The sequence below is a fragment of the Oncorhynchus mykiss genome, chromosome 2 (genome assembly GCF_057628025.1).
Source record: "Oncorhynchus mykiss isolate SJ-2025 chromosome 2, ASM5762802v1, whole genome shotgun sequence".
Taxonomy (NCBI): Eukaryota; Metazoa; Chordata; class Actinopteri; order Salmoniformes; family Salmonidae; genus Oncorhynchus; species Oncorhynchus mykiss.
The window spans coordinates 21,943,262-21,963,420 of NC_143023.1; the positions used below are offsets into that span (position 1 = coordinate 21,943,262).

The following is a 20,159-nucleotide window of genomic DNA, read 5'->3' on the forward strand; positions in this document are numbered from 1 at the left end:
ATTTTCCATCGGGGCTATACATTTGGGTGTTTTGTTTCTCTCGCCTGAGCAGCCTCGTTTCACTGCCAAAAATAAAATTAAACCATCTAGTGTTGAGCGAAATAACAACACAATATCAAATACAGTTTTGGACACTACAGTGAAAATGGTTAACTTTGTTAAAGCAAGGCCCCTGAACTCTCATGTCTTTTCTGCACTATGCAATAAGGGCAGCAAGCATGTAAAGCTTTTGCTCTGGTTATCATGGGGCAAAGTATTGACACGTTTTTTTTGCATTGAGAGAGGAGTTTAAAGTTTTCTTTACTGACCATAATTTGCATGTCTGACCGCTTGCATGATGACGAGTTTCTCACACAACTGTCCGATCTGGGTGATGTTTTTTCTCACTTGAATGATCTGAATCTAGGATTACAGGGACTCTCTGCAACTATATTCAATGTGCGGGACAAAATTGAGGCTATGATTAAGAAGTTGGAGCTCTTCTGTCTGCATTAACAAGGACAACACACAGGTCTTTCCATCATTGTATGATTTTTTGTGTGCAAATCAACTCAAGCTTACAGACAATCTCAAATGTGATATAGCGAAGCGCCTGAGTGAGTTGGGGTTTAAAACTATGCAGATACTTTCCCAAAACGGATGACACAAACAACTGGATTTGGTATCTCTTTCATGCCCTGCCTCCAGTCCACTTACCGATATCTGAACAAGAGAGCCTCATCGAAATTGCAACACGTGCGTCTGTGAAAATTGAATGTAATCAAAAGCCACTGCCATATTTCTGGATTGGGCTGTGCTCAGATTATCCTGGTTTGGCAAATCGTGCTATTCAGACACTGATGCCCTTTGCAACCACATACCTATGTGAGAGTGGATCCTTTAAGACTGAGACTCTCTCCAATACAACCCAACACTGCAGAGTTATGTGCATCCTTTCAAGCACACCCTTCTCATTAACCTGTGGTGAAACCATGACTAGAGAGACTCAATGAATACAGCAAAGAGCTGCTGTTTTTATAAGTTAATGTTTAAGTTGTCCACTGTCAACACTTTGATAAGCCATAAAATGTGCATTCTCCCTACTTCCACTCACGCTACAACCAGCACTGCAGCAGCAATGAATGAGTATAGCAAAGTGTTTTGATAAGCTTGCATTGTTATTATTTGTGGCTTTTAATATAGAGGAATATTTCACTTTCTCTGGTCATACTAGTAACATGAGGCAGAAATAATGCAGTGCGACTTGAGTTTCGCCATCAGCAGGAAGACTGTCCTGTTTTCTCAGCAGATTGAGGGAGATCGGAGGGACGGTGAACAAGGTGAGGCACTCACCACTGCTCTCTCCCTCCCCTCAGATTGACCTTCAGATGAAGGCTATCAGTCCAGTAAAATAAAAAACAAATGATTATGCTCACTCAGCTGTGCCTAAAGTAATACAACACATTATCTATTACCAGTGTGATCATATAATTACAATTTTGAAATATACAGCCTACTGCACAAACCTCATTGCTACAGAACTGTATTTAATAGGTTAATGTTGCATAAGTTTGTTTTTTTAAGTCATGTTTAAAAAATCAAATCTGAGCGGTAGATCTCTGCTTGCTTTTGGACCCAGAGATATTGACTCAGAAAAGGTTGGTGACCACTGATGTCGTTGGAGCTGAATTCCACAAAGCTTGTCTCTGCTCAACTCCATTGGAGTTCATCAGACACTTCCTTCACCATGGAGTTGAGTTTAATCAGCTATGATTTAGTGAGCTTATAAAGCATGACAACATACTTGGTGATAAATGTATGTTTGATTGCTATAGCAATATTCATATTGTAAAATAAATAAGATGAAAACTTAGCATCAACCAGCAATCAAACATTACTTAACAGACAGGTTCCTCAAAACCAAGAATAGACTGGAGTCATCCAGTGACTGGAGAAATGCTCATAGGCCAGTAGATGTCGCCCTTTGCGCCACACAGAGCAGAAAACGTGCCTTATTGTGCACACACAAATGCAGGGTTGGAGCCTAAAATGGCTGAAATACTTATGGCATACAGTCATTACAATCTGAATCTAGACTATAGTGAGAAGATAATTGTGATGTAAAATCTCATATATGTAAAGTGCACATACAAAGAGTGGACTCAAAATGCATTTAATTTATTACCACAATTCTATTACAAAAACAGAAATTTAATCCAGACAACCAAAAAATCATATGCAAAGCATTTAAAAAAAAACATGCAGCTGAATAGGTTATCAGACTGACAGAAGAGAGAGTGATATGGTTGTATCGAAGAAAAATTCCTGGTACATACTAGATTACATGTTAATGGAATCACAGCAACTACTACAGTAGGCTGGATATACAGTACCAGGCAAACGTTTACACATCCTCATTTAAAAAAAAAACTTAGAATAATAGCGAAGACCTCAAAACTATGAAATAACATATGGAATCATGTAGTAACCCCCAAAAAAGGTGTTAAACAAATCAAAATATATTTCAAGAGATTCTTCAAAGTAGCCACCCTTTGCCTTGATGACAGCTTTGCACACTCTTGGCATTCTCTCAACCAGCTTCATGAGGTAGTCACCTGGAATGCATTTCAATTAACAGGTGTGCCTTGTTAAGTTAATTTGTGGAATTTCTTTCCTTAAGGCATTTGAGCCAAATCAGTTGTGTTGTGACAAGTTAGGGGTGGTACACAGAAGATAGCCCTATTTGGTAAAAGACCAAGTCCATATTATGGCAAGAACAACTCAAATAAGCAATGACAAAGTACAGTCCATCATTACTTTTAGACATGAATGTCGGTCAATACGGAAAAAGTGCAGTCGCAAAAACCATCAAGCTCTATGATTGAAATTGACTCTAATAAGAATTAGAGACTTGCTTGGGCCAAGAAACACAAGCAATGGACATTAGACAGGTGGAAATCTGTCCTTGGGTCTGATTAGTCCAAATTTGAGATTTTTGGTTGCAACCGCCATGTCTTTGTGAGATGCAGAGTAGGTGAACGGATTAGAGGTTGACTGATTAATCGGAATGGCCGATTAACCGATTAGGGCCGATATCAAGTTTTCATAACAATCGGAAATCGGTATTTTTTGGCGCCGATTTTGTTTGTTATACCTTTATTTAACTAGGCAAGTCAGTTAAGAACACATTCTTATTTTCAATGACGGCCTAGGAACGGTGGGTTAACTGCCTTGTTCAAGGGCAGAACGACAGATTTTCACCTTGTCAGTTCAGGGGATCCAATCTTGCAACCTTACAGTTAACTAGTCCAACGCAATAACGACCTGCTTCTCTCTCGTTGCACTCCACAAGGAGACTAGCCTGTTACGCGAATGCAGTAAGCCAAGGTAAGTTGCTAGCTAGCATTAAACTTATCTTATAAAAAACAATCAATAAATCATAATCACTAGTTAACTACACATGGTTGATATTACTAGATATTATGTCCTGCGTTGCATATAATCTGACTGAGCATACAAGTATCTAAGTATCTGATTGAGCAGTGGTAGGCAGAAGCAGGCGCGTAAACATTCCTTCAAACAGCACTTTCATGCGTTTTGCCAGCAGCACTTTGTTGTGCGTCAAGCATTGCGCTGTTTATGACTTCAAGCCTATCAACTCCCAAGATGAGGCTGGTGTGACCGAAGTGAAATGGCTGGCTAGTTAGCGCACGCTATTAGCGTTTCAAACGTCACTCGCTCTGAGCCTTCTAGTAGTTGTTCCCCTTGCTCTGCATGGGTAACGCTGCTTCGATGGTGGCTGTTGTCGTTGTGTTGCTGGTTCGAGCCCAGGGAGGAGCGAGGAGAGGGACGGAAGCTATACTGTTACACTGGCAATACTAAAGTGCCTATAAGAACATCCAATAGTCAAAGGTTAATGAAATATAAATGGTATAGAGGGAAATAGTCCTATAATTCCTATAAAAAGCTACAACCTAAAACTTCATACCTGGGAATATTGAAGACTCATGTTAAAAGGAACCACCAGCTTTCATATGTTCTCATGTTCTGAGCAAAGAACTGAAACGTTAGCTTTCTTACATAGCACATATTGCACTTTTACTTTCTTCTCCAACACTTTGTTTTTGCATTATTTAAACCAAATTGAACATGTTTCATTATTTACTTGAGGCTACATTTATTTTATTGATGTATTATATTAAGTTAAAATAAGTGTTCATTCAGTATTGTTGTAATTGTCATTATTACAAATATTTTTTTTATTTTATCTTATATATATTTTTTAAATCGACTGATTAATCGGTATCGACTTTTTTGGTCCTCCAATAATCGGTATCGGCGTTGAAGAATCGTAATCGGTCGACCTCTAGAACGGATGATCTCCGCATGTGTGGTTCCCACTGTGAAGCATGGAGGAGGTGTTGTGATGGTGCTTTGCTGGTGACACGGTCAGTGATTTATTTAGAATCCAAGGCACACTTAACCAGCATGGCTACCACAGCATTCTGCAGCGATACGCCATCCAATCTGGTTTGTGTTTAGTGGGACTATCATATGTTTTTCAACAGGACAATGACCCAACATCTCCAGGCTGACCAAGAAGGAGAGTGATGGAGTGCTACATCAGATGACCTGACCACAATCACCCAACCTCAAAACAATCGAGATGTTTTGTTAGACTGCGGAGTGAAGGAAAAGCAGCCAACAAGTGCTCAGCATATGTGGGAACTCCAGGACTGTTGGAAAAGCATTCCAGGTGAAGCTGGTTGAGAGAAAAACAAGAGTGCACAAAGCTGTCATCAAGGCAAAGGGTGGCTATTTTGAATAATCTCAAATATAAAATATATTTTGATTGGTTTAACACTTTTTTGATTACTACATGATTCCATGTGTTTTTCATAGTTTTGATGTCTTCACAATTATTCTACAATGTAGAAAATAGTAAAAATAAAAACCTTGGAATGGGTAGATGCCAAAACTTTTGACTGACAAATGAAACACCCAAGTTTACTTCAAAATATTGGGAGAGGAATCATTAGGAATTGTCTTCAGTGTTCTTCAATTGATTCAAGGGATCAGCGGTGACTCAACTCTGAAGTAGTAGAAACACATTGAACAGTGCCCAACTCACCAATCATTTCACAGCTAACCTCACCATGTACTGGGCCGTCATTGTACTGGCAGCTCCCCACTGGCGTGTTTCATATAGTGCAGGTGCAACGCTGACTCTTGATCAAACCCTTCACCACATTCAAAACACTCCCATTCTTTAGGTCTTTTCTGTTGCACCGCCACATGTGCTTCTAATACGGTCTCTTCTTTCCCCTCTTGCTCCTCCTCCTCCACTCCCGATCCAGAGGAATCAGAGTCATCAGAGGAATCAGATCCAGAAGAGTCTGATGAATCTGATTTAGACAATCCCGAACCCGACGATGACTCCTCAGCGCCAGAGTCTTCAGAACTAGACTCAGACCCCGACTCTTCTGATCCAGATTCCTCCTCACCCAAATCAATATCCTCTTCTTCTTCCTCCTCCTCCTCTTGATGTTCCTGAAGCATATCTATCACCTCTGCCTCGTCTGTGCTACCCATCCCTGTGAACAGCAGCCTCTTCATCTCAGTCACCCTTCTCCTCCCAGCAAACAGGTGGTTCCTGGGTCCCAGTGGGGTCTTGCTGGCCCCGACGTAGACCCCTACGTGCTTCTTCCGATGCGTGATGAGGTTGCCCAGCTGAGAGAAGTTCTTCTTGCAGAGCGTGCATTTGTAGGGCTTGGCGCCGGTGTGAGTATTGTAGTGGTAGCGGAGCTCAGCGGGAACGCGGAAAGACTTTTCACAGAGGTCACACTTGTGGCGCCTCAGGTTGTGGCCCTGCAGGTGTTTGTCCAGAGAGAGCTCATCCCTAAAGCCCTTAGCACAGGCCAGGCACCAGAAGGGCTTCTGCTTGTGCAGGTCCATGTGGATCAAATACGTCTGCAGGGAATTGAAGTTCTTTACACACTGATCACACTTCAGAGTGGAGGGTTCCATCGGCACGGGAGGCCTGTGCACTTTCAAGTGAGTCACCAGAAGGGACGGGCGAGCAAAGATCTTCCCACAGTCCGGGCACTTGTTCTCTGTGGGTTGTTTTTTTTCTTCTTTTTCATGCGTCTTCTGATGATTTCTAAACGACTCGAGGTAGGAGTAGACCTTCCCACAGATGGAGCATGCATAGACCCTGTGGGAGCTGCTGAAGACTGGCTTCTCCTCCTCAGACAGCATGGCAACGCGCGGGCGAACTGTGACGATCTCCGATGGTCTGACCTGCCAGGAACTGTCGAAGAACTCTTCATCGTCTTCTTCATCACCTTCCACGTCTACATCACTGTTCTCTTTGTAATCACCATGGTCATCATTTTTCTGCTTTTTCTCAGGTGCTGCCGACTCCACATTGCCATTGCTCCCGTTCGTCTCCAGGGCTCTCTTAATGCCCTGCCTTCGTTCCTCCTCTTCCGCCATCGCCTCCTCCAGAACATGCTTACGCAGGTGAGTCTTGAAGGCCTCCCAGCGAGTGAACTGCTGCCCACAGTCCTGACACCTCATGCTGGCTAGTTTCACTGTGGAGGAGAGAAAGGGAGCATAAATTAGGACAATATAGTACCATGACATGCCTGTAAGTTTGCTAAACTTTCAACAATTTATTTGAACTGGTTTAAATCCTTTTGTGAAGATAAACTATCTCAGATTGAATTGCCAAACTATCAGCAGCATCGCAGTGGAATTTAGGATGAAGGGGCATATTTTTCACAACCAAGATGTTTACACCTGTTGACACATTTTAGAATAGGCACAGCACAACTATAGTGTTTTAAAAAGGTGCAACATGCAGAAATCGCTCTGCAATTTCCTGGTTGCTAAAATTCTAATAGTTTGCCTAATTTCAGTTTGTGGCAAAATAAGCAATGTATTGTGTATAGAATCACTAACATCTAAACAACTGTGAAATACCTTTTCAAGCACCAAAAGTATAGCATTTTCATCTGTTTGAAGCTGGTATACATCTGTTTGAAGCTGGTGTACAAAACCCAAAGTAAGACACAAAAACAAAGCTTAAGAACGGCAAGCATAGAAATAGCACACAGAAAATATCTACCGCCTCTTAGACTTGCTTTCAATGAGAATGACAGCTCTTTAACTCACATTTCTATGTGATTTCGGTCAGGTCTCCCCAAAAAGTTACATATTGCAACTTGAAGTGCAATATGTGCAACTACAGGTATGTAGTTGTTCTCTCCACTGCTAGGATCAATACGCTCAATCACACTCCTTGTCACCTCAAAATATTATAGATTTAGGCTCATTAATAACTAACATGATTGGATACATACTTAATTAGAATACACTGCAAGACTGATCACATAATACAAACACACACCACTTACACCCCCAACATATAGAGTGAGCTACAAAAGTATTGGGAGTGTGACGCGTTGTTTTGGCTCTCCACTCCAGCACTTTGGACTTGAAATGATACACTACATATAAAAAAGTTTGTAGACACCTTTTCAAATGAGTGGATTTGGCTATTTCAGCCACACCAGTTTGACAGGTGTATACAATTGAGCACACAGCCATGCAATCTCCATAGAGTAGACAAACATTGGCAGTAGAATGGCCTTACAGAATAGCTCAATGACTTTCAACATGGCACCGTCATAGGATGCCATCTTTCCAACAGGTCAGTTCGTCAAATTTCTGCCCTGGTCAACTAAGTGCTGTTATTGTGAAGTGGCAACATCTCGGAGCCACAACACCTCAGCTGCGAAGTGATAGGCCACACAAAATCACAGAAGGGAACCACAGAGTGCTGAAGCGCGTAAAAATTGTCATTCGTCGGTTGCAAAACTCACTACCGAGTTCCAAACTGCCTCTAAAAGCAACGTCAGCACAAGAACTGTTCGCCAGGAGCGTCATGAAATGGGTTTCCATGGCCGAGCAGCCGCACACAAGCCTAAGATCACCACACGCAATGCCAAGCGTCGGCTGGAGTGGTGTAAAGCTTGCCTCCATTGGACTCTGGAGCAGTGGAAACAAGTTCTCTGGAGTGATGAATCACGCTTCACCATCTGGCAGTCCGACAGACAAATCTGGGTTTGGTAGATGCCAGGCGATTGCTACGTGCGGCAATGCAAAGTGTAAACTGTAAAGTTTGGTGGAGGAGGAAGAATGATCTGGGTTGTTTTTTATGGTTTGGGCTAGGCCCCTTGGTTCCAGTGAAGGGAAATCAACGCTACAGCACACAATGACATTCTAGACAATTCTGTGCTTCCAACTTTGTTGCAACAGTTTGGGGGCCCTTTCCTGTTTCAGCATGACAATTCCCCTGTGCACAAAGCGAGGTCTACACATAAATAAATAGTGTTGAGATCGGTGTGGAAGAACTTGCCTGGCCTGCAGAGCCTTGACCTCAACCCCATTGAACACCTTTGGGATGAATTGGAACGTGGACTGCATGCCAGGCTTAATCGCCCAAAATTAGTGCCTGACCTCACTAATGCTCGTGGCTGAATGGAAGCATGTCCCAACATCTAGTGAAAATCCTTCCCAGAAGAGTAGAGGCTGTTATAGCAGCAAAGTAGGGGAGGGGGCACCAACCCCATATTAACACCCATGATTTTGGAATGAGATGTTCTACGAGCATGTGTCCACAAGCATTTCGCTACACCGGCAATAACATCTGCTAAATATATGTGTATGTGACCAATACAATTTGATGTAGTTTAACAGTTTTTTGCTTAGTTAAAGATTCCATGTGTTATTTCATAGTTTTGATGTCTTCCCCATTATTCTACAATGTAGAAAAGTCTAAATAAAGAAAAACCCTTGAATGAGTAGGTGTCTAAACTTAACTGGTAGTAGTTGGTCCCATATTCCCTTTCACGCAATGACTACATCAAGTTTGTGACTCTACAAACTTGTTGGATACGTTTGCTGTTTGTTTTGGTTGTGTTTCAGATTATTTTGTGCTCAATAGAAATTAAATGATAAATAATGTAGTGTCATTTTGGATTCACTTTTACTGTAAATAAGAATATGTTTCTAAAACACTTCTACATTAACGTGGATTCTTCCATGATTACAGATAATCCTGAATGAATTGTGAATAAAGATGCGTGAGAAAGTTAGACACACAAATATCATACCACCCAAAATATTCTAACCTCCCGTTACTGTAATGGTGAGAGGTTAGCATGTCTTGGGGGTATTACGTTTTTTTATTTAACCTTGATTTAACTTGGAAAGTCAGTTAAAAACAAATTCTTATTTACAATGACGGCCTACCCCGGCCAAACCCAGACGATGCTGGGACAATTGTGCACCGCCCTATGGGACTCCCAATCATAGCCGGGTGATATGCGAGTCTAGCTTCCTCGCTCATTACTCATGATTCATTCAGGATTACCCCCCCAAACAAATGACTGTCTTTACTTTTGTAACTGTATAAAGAAGTGTACCTAATACTGCATAAGTTATCATTTGAAAGTGCACTATGCAGAAATCCCCCTGCCATTTCCTGGTTTCTAAACTAGTTCAACTAATTTCAGTTTGTGACAAAACAAGCAAATTTAGTGTAGAGAATCATTGTAACATCTAAACTGCTGTGAAATATCTTTGCCATAACCAAAAACACTATTTTCAGCTGGTGTACAAAACTGAAAGTAAAAGACAAAAACTAAAAACTTAAGAACGGGAAGCATAGAAATAGCACACAAACATATCTACCGCTTCTTAGATGTGCTTTTCTATAATTCAATTCTATAACACACATTTGTAAATTTGGTCAGGTCGTCCAAAGAGTTAGTGCATTCGGAAAGTATTCAGACCCCCTTCCCTTTTTCCACTTGTTACATTACAACCTTATTCTAAAATTGACTTAATTAAAGTCCACACACACAAAATACCCCATAATGACAAAGTGAAAACAGGTTTTTAGAAATATATATATATATATTTTTTTAAAACAGATACCTTATTTACATAAGTATTCAGACCCTTTGCTATGAGACTTGAAATTGAGCTCAGGGGCATCCTGTTTCCATTGATCATCCTTGAGGCCACCTGTGGTAAATTCAATTGATTGGACATAATTTGGAAAGGCACACACACAAGCCTGTCTATGTAAGGTCCCACAGTTGACAATGCATGTCAGAGCAAAAAACAGGTAGAGGTCGAAGGAATTTTTCGTAGAGCTCCGAGACAAGATTGTGTTGAGGCACTGATCTGGGGAAGGGTACAAAAAGAAAAAGAAAGGAGGGCCTTGGTCAGGGAGGTCACCAAGAACCCGATTGTCACTGACAGAGCTCTAGAGTTCTTCTATGGAGATGGGAGAATCTTCCAGGACAACCATCTCTGCAGCCCTCCACCAATCAGGCCTTTATGGTAGAGGCCAGATGGAAGCCACGCCTTAGCAAAAAGGCACATGACAGCCTGCTTGGAGTTTGCCAAAAGGCACCTAAAGGACTCGGTCCATGAGAAACAAGATTCTCTGGTCTGATGAAACCAAGATAGAACTTTTTGACCTGAATGCCAAGCAACACGTCTGGAGGAAACCTGGCACCATGCCTACGGTGAAACATGGTGGTGGCAGCATCATGCTGTGGGGATGTTTTTCAGCGGCAGGGACTGAGAGAATAGTCAGGATCAAGGGAAAGATGAACAAAGAAAAATACAGAGATCATTGTTGAAAACCTGCTCCAGACATCAGACTGGGGCAAAGGTTCATCTTCCAACAGGACAACAACCCTAAGCATAAAGCCAAGACAATGCAGGAGTGGCTTCGGGACAAGTCTCTGAATGTTCTTGAGAGCCCGGACTTGAACATCTCTGGAGAGACCTAAAAATAGCTGTGCAGTGACGCTCCCCATCCAACCTGAGAGCTTGAGAGGATCTGCAGAGAATGGGGGAAACTCCCCAAATAGAGGTGTGCCAAGCTTGTAGTGTCATACCCAAGAAGCCTTGAGGTTATAATCGCTGCCAAAAGGTGCTTCACCAAAGTACTGAGTAAAGGGTCTGAATACGTAAATGTGATATCATTTTTATTTTATTTTTTATAAATTAGCATTATTATTATGCTAATTTTTGAGGGGAAAAACGATTTAATACATTTTAGAATAAGGCTCTAAAGTAACACAATGTGGAACAAGGGGCCTGAATATTTTCAGAATGCACTATTCATATTGCAGCTTTAAGTTTTAACATCTATAATGTAGATGTTTCTCAACCATTTCCAATCAACGGTAAACATGACGCGTCATGACTGAAAACCCACTAGAATCTATTGAGTTAAGCTTTCAAGGTCCATTAACACCAGTAACTCAGTCAACACAATGAACCACACAGGAAACTTAACTACAGTTTTAACCATTTACTAAAACTCTTCATGTCTGCATTAATAAGACACCAGTAGTAGTTTAAAGGTACAGGGAAAAGGTGACATTGAAATGAGTTATCATAAAGGTAATGACTTCAAAAGATTAGCAATAGTCTAAAAACTTGAAGGTTTCATTTAAATCAACAAGGAATATAACTCCATGAACGAATGCTAAATCCGTTTGTTAAATCAAACTCATTACGATAGATAAATGTTTACACAACACAGGAAAGTAAAAGAAAAGTAACAATCAACTGTTAGTATTTGGGAACTTTGGTAGTGAAATCCAGGAAAACATTCAATTTGCTAATTATTAATGATACAAAGTTAGTGTGGTAATATTTTGCAAAATAAAACAGACAAAAATAGGTACTAATAATACTATAAACATCCATCTTATATAGACAGGTTAAAGCCAGAACTTGATTAATTTCTCAAAAGAAAGTCAAGTGCATGTTACTGAAAGTGGGTAAGTCAAGCAAAACAAACTTAAATTAGTGCCTACCTTGACAGACAAATCGCTGTACTGTACAGGATGTAATCATTTCTAGGCATGGAGAAACATTAGCGAACTTTCTCTTTCTCTATAACTACACATTTCTACACCAAGAGGACACATTTCAAATCAGGGGAACTGATAAAAGGAGTTTAGACAATTTTACATTTATGTACAGGTCCAGTGTGAAATAAAGCCTGAGAAAGATAAAATAATGGTGTCAAGAGCTAAAGAAGCACTTAGTGGATCTATTTGAAATAATGTTAACAGCATTCTATAGATATAATTAGAATAGTCAAATTAGAATAGTCAAATTTAGCAAGTCTCTTAGACACTTAGTGCTTGAAAATACCCTGGAGAAAAAAAATGTCCACCTTGGAAATTTAAGTTTAGTAGAAAGAGGTGCATAAGTGCATGAAAAAGTCAAATTTCACTTCTAATATCTCCTGACTTGTATTAGTTCCATCGTTAATCTAATATGCTCCACGAGCATGTTCAATGTAGTGCTGGTGCAACTCCAACTCTCGACTGAAACGCATTCCACATTCAATGCAAGTAAGGCCATCGGTGTCTCTTGAGGAGACAGCAGTGTAGGGATCTCTCTGCCCTTTGTCATCACCCATACATTCCTGGTGATGGTCAATGAGGTCCCGAATCTCACTGAAGGTCCGGGGACAAAGGGAGCAACGGTAGGAGCCATCGCTGTCGTGTTGAGCCTCGTGTTTATGCAGAGCACCTGGAGATAGAAACGCTTTTCCACAGTGCTGGCACTTGTGGCTATTCTGTGGCCGGGGGGGGGGTGTAGGTAGTGGCTTGAGGGATGACTTCGCCTTCAAATCAGGCAGAGGGACATTGAGTTTAGCGGGCCCTGTGCTTACAGAAGCACTGAGTCTGTAACGAAGCTCTGTTGGTAGTCGTCGGCGGACCTCGTCGTGCCAGGCCAAGTGCTGTTGCAACTGAGTCTCAGTCCAATATCCACGGCAGCACAGGGCGCAAGAGTGAGGTCGGCTCTTTTCCAAGTCCTTGTGGGTTCCTAGTTGCTCTTCAGTTGGGAAAGCTTTTCCACACTTGTCACACTTGAAGAGGCATTTGATTGTCTGCTCATAGAGACGGGTTGGTGGTGAGGGTTCCTCTTCCACTACTTCTGCTATTCCTGGATTAACTTCCTGCTTGAGCACTCCACAGATCTTCTTGTGATTATAGAGTGCCCCAGAAGAACTGTATCTCTTCCCACAGTCAACGCAAGGGATGGATTTGAAACCCGGTCGACTTTTCTTCCTTCTGCCCACAGCATTCTTACTCTTTGTAACATAGTGTTCGGTTTTGAGAACAGTGCCTTTGTTTTCTGTAACTAAGTCCTTACTCTCATTAACCAGTTCATTTTCCTTGGTAGCCAAGGTGTTAATGGCAACAGAGTCCCTGCTCTCAGCCAAAGTGCCCTTGCTCTTAACCTTCTTGCCCTGGGAGTGGGCCTGCCATTTGTGGGCACGCAAGCCTCGAACCTTCAAGAAACTCATTTCACAATGAGGACACTGGTGAAGATTTGATTTAAGCTTTGGCTTCTTTAATGGAATGACTTCAGACTTGCTGTGTGACGTGGCAGGCTGGTCCGGGACCTCTTCAATGGACACGGTCATGGACGGGTCCCCCTGAAGATCTGCAGACTCAATGGGTTTGTTATGCGCACTTTCATAGTGAGCTGCTAAAAGTGAGCCCTTGACGAAAGTTGTGTTACATTCTGGACATGCAAATTCATCGTGTGAGGGATTGCGGTTGCCTTCCATGCTGGTGTCAGCTGCGGGCTCTGGTTCGGCTTTGGTCTGACATGGCGGATAATACAACTGGTGTCGGCGAAGAACACACAGGTAAAAGAAGCCCTTACCACACTTGTTGCACTGAAAAGGTCCCTCATCCACTGACTTGTGCCCAACAGAATTTGTATTGTCATCTTTTATCAGTGACCCAGCAAACTTCTTATCTGTGTGCCATCGTCTGTGAGTGCCAAGGGCTGCATTGGAGATAAAACGTCTTCCGCATTCTGGACAACAGAATTGGCCTTTAGTTGTTTGCTCTACCTTTTTGGGTTGCTTAGGTTCTTCAGGGTTTGCGGCCACTTGAAATTTCAGCTTTGGTTTTACTTTAGACTTGTGACCCAGAACATGAATCCTTTTATGGAAATTCAGTGCTCCTACAACAGCAAAGCTTCTCTCACACTCTTTACATTTGTATTTCAAATCAGTTGTGTTGATTGTGGCGGCTTTCAAGGTTTGGGACTCACTGGTCTCCTTTTGTTCACCACATTCCTTCTCAGTAACAGATTTAGTAATTTTCTCAGTGCCAGAGTTGTTTGACCGAGTTGTTTTCACAAGGTCTTTGACAATGCACTTTGTCACCTTCTCTAAACCTCCTTTCACTTTGGCATCCAAGCCTCCAATTGCCCTCGACTTGCCACATTCTTTTTGATGATACTGCAATGACAGTAAATTGTTGAAAAGAGAAGGGCAGGTGGGACATTTGAGCTTCTTCGCCTTAGGAACTGTGTCATGTTGGGCAACATCCTCCTTGTAGCTTTTACTGACAGTCTTTATCTTGCCACACTGTTTTCGGTGAGTATGCAATGAGGATTTGTTGCTGAAATGGTAAAGGCATGTCGAACACTTCAGCCCCTCTAGCTCAAGAGCAGATCTAGGCGATGAGGCAGAGTAGTCGGTCTCATAACCATGGCTCTTCATGTGGAATTTAAGTGCCTTGGCCCGTGAAAACAGTTTTCCACAATCAGGGCAGCTGTATGCGTTCTTCTTCACTTGTTCTACCTGATGTTGAAAAGACTTGATAGGAGGCGGGAGGATTTGAGCATTATGTACAACCTGGTGCCTGAGGAGGCTTGAGAACATGCGAAAAGACTTGCTACAAAGCTCACATCTATGATTCCCATTCTCGTGCTTCCTCATATGAGATTTCATAATGCCTTGGTGACGAAATTTCTTTGCGCATACAGGGCAGGCAACTTTACCACGAACATGTGGAGGGCCATTGACAGAATGTGAAGACACTGTTGGCTCATGCTTCTCCTTCAAATGTGCACACTGAGCTTGATTCTGCTTGTGGTGAGCGTAAGCACCCAATGACCAGAAGCCCTTCCCACATCGCTCGCAATAAACCGTTGGGCCTAATAAAGTCTTCTTTGGATTAAACACTTCAGTTTTAGTGTCTGATACTTCATCTTGGGTGGGGGTTGGAGCGTGGCAGCTTTTGCGGTGGTTGTACAAACCACTGACATTAGAGTAAGTCTTCTCACAATCTGGACATGGATGAGCTTTGCTTTTTGGATGCTGTTGCTGATGAGAGTGTAGGGCAGACATGCGTGAGAAACACTTTCCACACACCTCACATTTGAAGCTATTCTTCTGTAGTCCGGCAAGCTGGTAAAATACACTCTTGTGGGGTTTTCGGCCATCGTGTTTTCGCATGTGATTGTGGTACGTTTTGCGATGTGTAGTGTCAAACCCACACACATCGCACTTGAAAATATCATTTTCAGGATTCCATCGTTTTTTGCCATCTACTCTGTGCCACAGTTTGTGAGAGCGCAAAGATGCAACACTGGTAAACCAACGGTAACACTCAGGACAGTTAAATCTTTTAGGTGGCTCTTGTCCCTGAACCTTCTCTGTTCGAGCTCCTTCGCCTGCAAATGGCGGAAAGTCAATTTGTACAATTTTCAGATCAATCTCTGGTTTAGACTTAAGTGTACTAGAAATGTACTCCGTTGGACACAACACAGCATCCATCTCCTCTTTTCCCTCCTGGTCTGATTCACACAGTAATTCAAGATCAGGGTTGAGTTCTTGTAGTGACTCTTCTTCATCCCTTACAGAGCCATCTGAGGCACTTATACTGATCACCTCTACATTGACATCATCAGTTCCATCAGCCTCTGCATCACCATCAGTTTCACAGAAACAGGGGTCTCTCTCGGTCACAAGGGTCTGAGAGGTGTCCTGTGGGTAGACAATGGCCCCTAAAGCAAATGTTTCAGTTTCTGTCTTGTTATCTAGTAATAGCTTATGTTGAGGTAGTGGGGATGCTTGTGTCTGGGATTCTTTCTCAGTCTGTCCAAAAACATCGTTATGGCAAAGCCGATGGGACTGGAGAGCCGAGGCCCTGGAAAATCGGAGCCCACACTCCTGACACTCAAACGCTTTCTTCTGGAGCTGGCAAACCTGATGAAGGAAAGACTTTGCTGGAGTCTCTTCAGTATGAGCCAAACGCTGGTGCTTGTAGTAGAATGTGAGCGTTGTGAAGACCTTGCCACACTCCTCACATGGAAACCTTTTGCCACCACTACCACCTCGTTTCATATGATAGCGTTGATGGCAGAGCATGCCGGCATAAGAACTGAAGGTCTTCTCACACTCACTGCAGTCAAATTGTTTGGGTTTTCTCTTAAGCTTTTCAGGAGAACATTTTTCATTGTGGCTAAATCGTTGGTGTGTTTTCAGGCCAGACTGGGCGCGAAATGTTTTGCCACATGAACACCCAAACAGATTTTCCTGTGCCTTATCTATCTGTTCAGAAGCTTTGTTGCTGTCCTCTGTTGCAATGGCAGGCTCCTCTGCAGGTGGTTGCTTCTCTGCACCCCTTTTGCGGGACTTTGGGATTAGTTTGACCTCATGACAACGGCGGTGAGCATCAAGAGCTGATGAACGGGAGTAACAGCGACCACAAGTTTGACACTCAAAGGACTTCTTTTTCAGGTGTGCCAGCTCATGGAAAACTGATTTGGAAGCTTGTTTGTGTGAGCGTGTATGACTGATGAAAGAGCCCATCGAAGTATAGGATTTCCCACAGTCTTCACATTCATAGACATACTGCTTAGCCACCCCCAAGCTCTGATCATGGGTTGACTGGGGCCCAGCTGTTGACTGGGCCACAGGAGTTGATTGCAAAACAGGAGTTGACTGCTTAAGGGCTTCATTACGGTGTTTGACCTGGTGTGAGTAAAAACCCCTTGAGTCTGCAAATTTGCGCCCACAAAGAGCGCAACATAGTGTCCGTTGGCCCCCACTCTCTGAAACAAGCAAGCCATCCAACTGGGAGTCAGAGTCCAGGCAGACTATTGGGCCATCATGGATGTGCTCATGTTGATGTTCCTGGTAGGCCACCTCCTCCCCAAAGGCTTCTCCACAATCCAGACAGCGGAAAAGCCCATCCCCTAAAAATAGAAAGGGGAAAATGGGAGGTCAGGGCGACTCCTGTTGCCAAAGAAAAGAAAAGAGAAAAGAAAACCAAACAATAACAAACACAAATGAATATTTATGTCAGATAATGACTATGTGCATCCATGTACAATTAGGGCTTGCACAATTACCGTATAATCGTGTAACCAACAATTATGGATGAAGACAGTCATGAAAATTTTAAATAACCGTTATAACCATTATTTTTTGTGTGGAAAGAACAGCTGACTGAAGACAGGACAGCTGGCATTTAGTCCATTTCTGCGGTAACATGGACTAGTCACAAAGTAATGAAACTTTGTTGCTCCTTGCTGAATAAGCAAGGTGTTGTAGTAATCAAGTCTTGGGTTGCCTAGGCAACGCCCCCCCCCCCCTCCCTGCAGCAGCTCAGGAGTGGAGAAAATGTCTTTAAAAAAAATGTAGAAGATTATAAACGGTTTACATCATCCAAAATTCCATTACTGTCAAAAAGAAACAAGACTTAAGCATATTTTATTACAACGATACATATTATCGTCAAGATAAAAATGTTGCAATGGATACAGCTTTTGTTTGGATGGACGTATATTTTGACAGACATTTTACTTGACAATTATAAACATCTTTGCTAAAGTGCATATCACCCTAACGATGGAGAGTCAACTCATTGTGGATAATATACTTTTGAAATGTAATTTTTATAAAAAGACACATGAATGTGTGAAGCAGCCTAATTTAAAAATGATTTCAACTTAACTTCTGTATTCGGAAAGTTTGATTTAACCTAAATGTTCATCACGCTTTTCAGATCAGTCAAGTTATCCTATTCACTACTGACCTGTGGACAGAGAAAGAATTGGTATCGTATGATTTCCCTTGAGGTGAATGGAGCCAAATTCAGGTCTACTCTATTGAGACCCCATAAAGTTACCTATATCAAACATTTCATCATGTCTCAAATAGGAGAATCTCACCCAAATATATCAAATCAAATTATCAAAGATTCACATATTCAGCTCATGGGAAAATAAGGTCAGACCTTCTGTTTTGCTTATATGATAACTAGCCTATGACAGAGCCTTTTAAGCCTTAAACATGTCACCCCCCCATGAATGATGCAGCACTTTGGCCAATTAGTGACAATTCAAGCTCAAACAGGACATATGCTTGTTCAAAGTTTGGAATTTCAGTTGATTACTATAGTGCCCCCTTTGGGCCAATAATTTTAATTGTGTAAATGCCAGATCTATGGCAAGATGCATCATACACCCAAGTTAAGACAAAATCATGTGTGACTAAAGTACGTACATACGCAGCAGACCTATCCATAGTCCCCTCTTCCAATTGAAAGGTGGATATATGAGGCTCAATATGGCGACCGGAGTATGGGCGAGTGGGTGTGCAGAAAGGAAAGTTGTGGGCGTGTGGAAAGGAGTGGGTGTGTAAAGGAGTGGGTGTGTAGAAAGCACTCTGCTAATAGGTTAGGCGGTTTTGATTGAGCAGTGTTTATTCCCTTCCATTTCTTACCACAACTACTGTATATTGATTTAGCTACCATACCGTGAGTACTTCTGTTTTGAAAACAGCGGATTAGTATGAGTCTCATTTCACTGTTTTACACAAATTGTACAGTTTCTTCATGCGTTAGCTACCGCAGGCGACAGGACCATGATATCCAGTAGGACGCTTCCTGAGCATCACGGTCAGGTATCAGGTCGGCAGGCATGTCCATTAAACACAGGTGCACTGGTCGCCGGCTTATCGACTCGTCATGCAGCCCAATTAGCAACGCAAAACGGTATTGAGTTGCAACATACAGTATCTTCCCTATTGGGCAGCAGCTACCCAAAATGTAATCGTGGGGGCCAATTAGATGGCTCTGGCCTACGGGGAAGTTCCAAAACATTGGGGAGGTGATCACGCTGGTCCAGGGGCCTAATCATTAGCCAAACGTTTAATTTAGCAACTACAACGAGTTTCTAATGGACAAATGGAGGTAGGTCCCCGTTTCTTTAGCTCAAGGAACGTTTTGCAACAGAATAGGCGTAATAAATATGCCCCAGTATTATTTATCACAATATGACAGCCTATTTGATTGCACGTAACATTGAAGAAACCGTAGAGTAGACGTTTAACTATAACGGTACTAATGTCACTCGGATAATCGACAATTCACCCTTGCTAGCTAGCAACGTCACCGACTACACGCACAGCTTCTTAGTCACCACTAGTTAGCTACTTTGCGAGCTAAAAATGTGAACAAGATCAAATGGGACAAATTGACTTATCTGGTCAATGGCTACCTAACAATAACTGCAACCTTAACTATAATCATGTAAGAATAGTTCGCTAACGTTAATTAGCTAACTAGCAAACATGGATTTGAGCATGATGTAGCAATGTTTAGATGATTGTGAAAGGATGGGGTGACTTACCATCGGTACTGTCATCTTTGGCAGACTTGCTGGCGCTGTTCTCGGTCTTGGTTAAATGTTCTCTGACATCTTCCGACTCCTGTTCATCTCCTCCCTCGCCTTTGATCGTTACAGCGGAGACATCCTCCATAGCTAACACCCAGCGTGGTGCTTGATTTGCTGTTACTAGGCCACTGCAACTTGGATCTTCGTTGTTAGTGTTTACCGCTTCTATTACTTAAATTCCCCTGAGTTTTCTCAGAGGGGGGGCTTGTCTAATGCATGCAAAAATAAAACTCCTTTCACGGTGTAAACAATGACATAGGAGGCCTCGAATGCTGTTCGGAGCGCCTCTTACTCTTCTCCTCCGCACTGTTGTTGCAGTGGTTCCGTCCTAGGAAATTACGACAAATGACAACTTCCTTGCCACAGATCTGGCGCGAGAATATCAGCGAATCATGACGCGTTCAAAAACACAAATGGGAACTCGGGAGAAAAACGAGTTGGGAAAAATGGTTTTGAACGGTCATCCAACTCGAAATTACAAAACGGGAACTCGGGCCTCTTTCTAGAGCTCCGACTTTCCGACCACTGACGTCCTGATTTAACCTCTTTTTTCCAAGTTCCCATCCGTCTTGAAAGCG

The 20,159-nt window shown here is 42.3% G+C and overlaps 1 protein-coding gene across 4 annotated transcripts; it reads right to left on the bottom strand.

Annotated features, from left to right (window-relative positions):
- Window positions 1–2,136: 2,136 nt before the first annotated feature.
- Window positions 2,137–20,115, bottom strand: LOC110538050 (uncharacterized). 4 transcript variants are annotated; one of them, XM_021624630.3, is made up of 3 exons: window positions 19,537–20,071; window positions 5,111–6,572; window positions 2,137–4,741 (listed from the first exon to the last, which is right to left on the bottom strand). In XM_021624630.3, exons 1-2 carry the CDS (start codon window positions 19,664–19,666, stop codon window positions 5,149–5,151), a joined length of 1,554 nt encoding a protein of 517 aa, XP_021480305.3. In that variant the 5' UTR covers window positions 19,667–20,071; the 3' UTR covers window positions 2,137–4,741; window positions 5,111–5,148. The 4 variants fall into 4 exon arrangements, with proteins under 4 accessions (XP_021480305.3, XP_021480295.3, XP_021480289.3 ...); XM_021624620.3 differs by having other exon boundaries at window positions 2,137–6,572; window positions 19,537–20,073; XM_021624614.3 differs by lacking the exons at window positions 2,137–4,741; window positions 5,111–6,572 and adding an exon at window positions 11,366–17,097 and having other exon boundaries at window positions 19,537–20,115.
- Between the last annotated feature and the right edge of the window lie 44 nt (window positions 20,116–20,159).

What these genes read in the sequence shown, in the direction of transcription:
- LOC110538050 (XM_021624614.3), bottom strand. Translation starts at nt 19,666, where the DNA reads ATGGAGGATGTCTCCGCTGTAACGATCAAAGGCGAGGGAGGAGATGAA. An exon ending in CAAAGATGACAGTACCGATG is followed by an intron (nt 17,098 to 19,536) that starts GTAAGTCACCCC and finishes TTCTATTTTTAG; the next exon opens with GGGATGGGCTTTTCCGCTGT.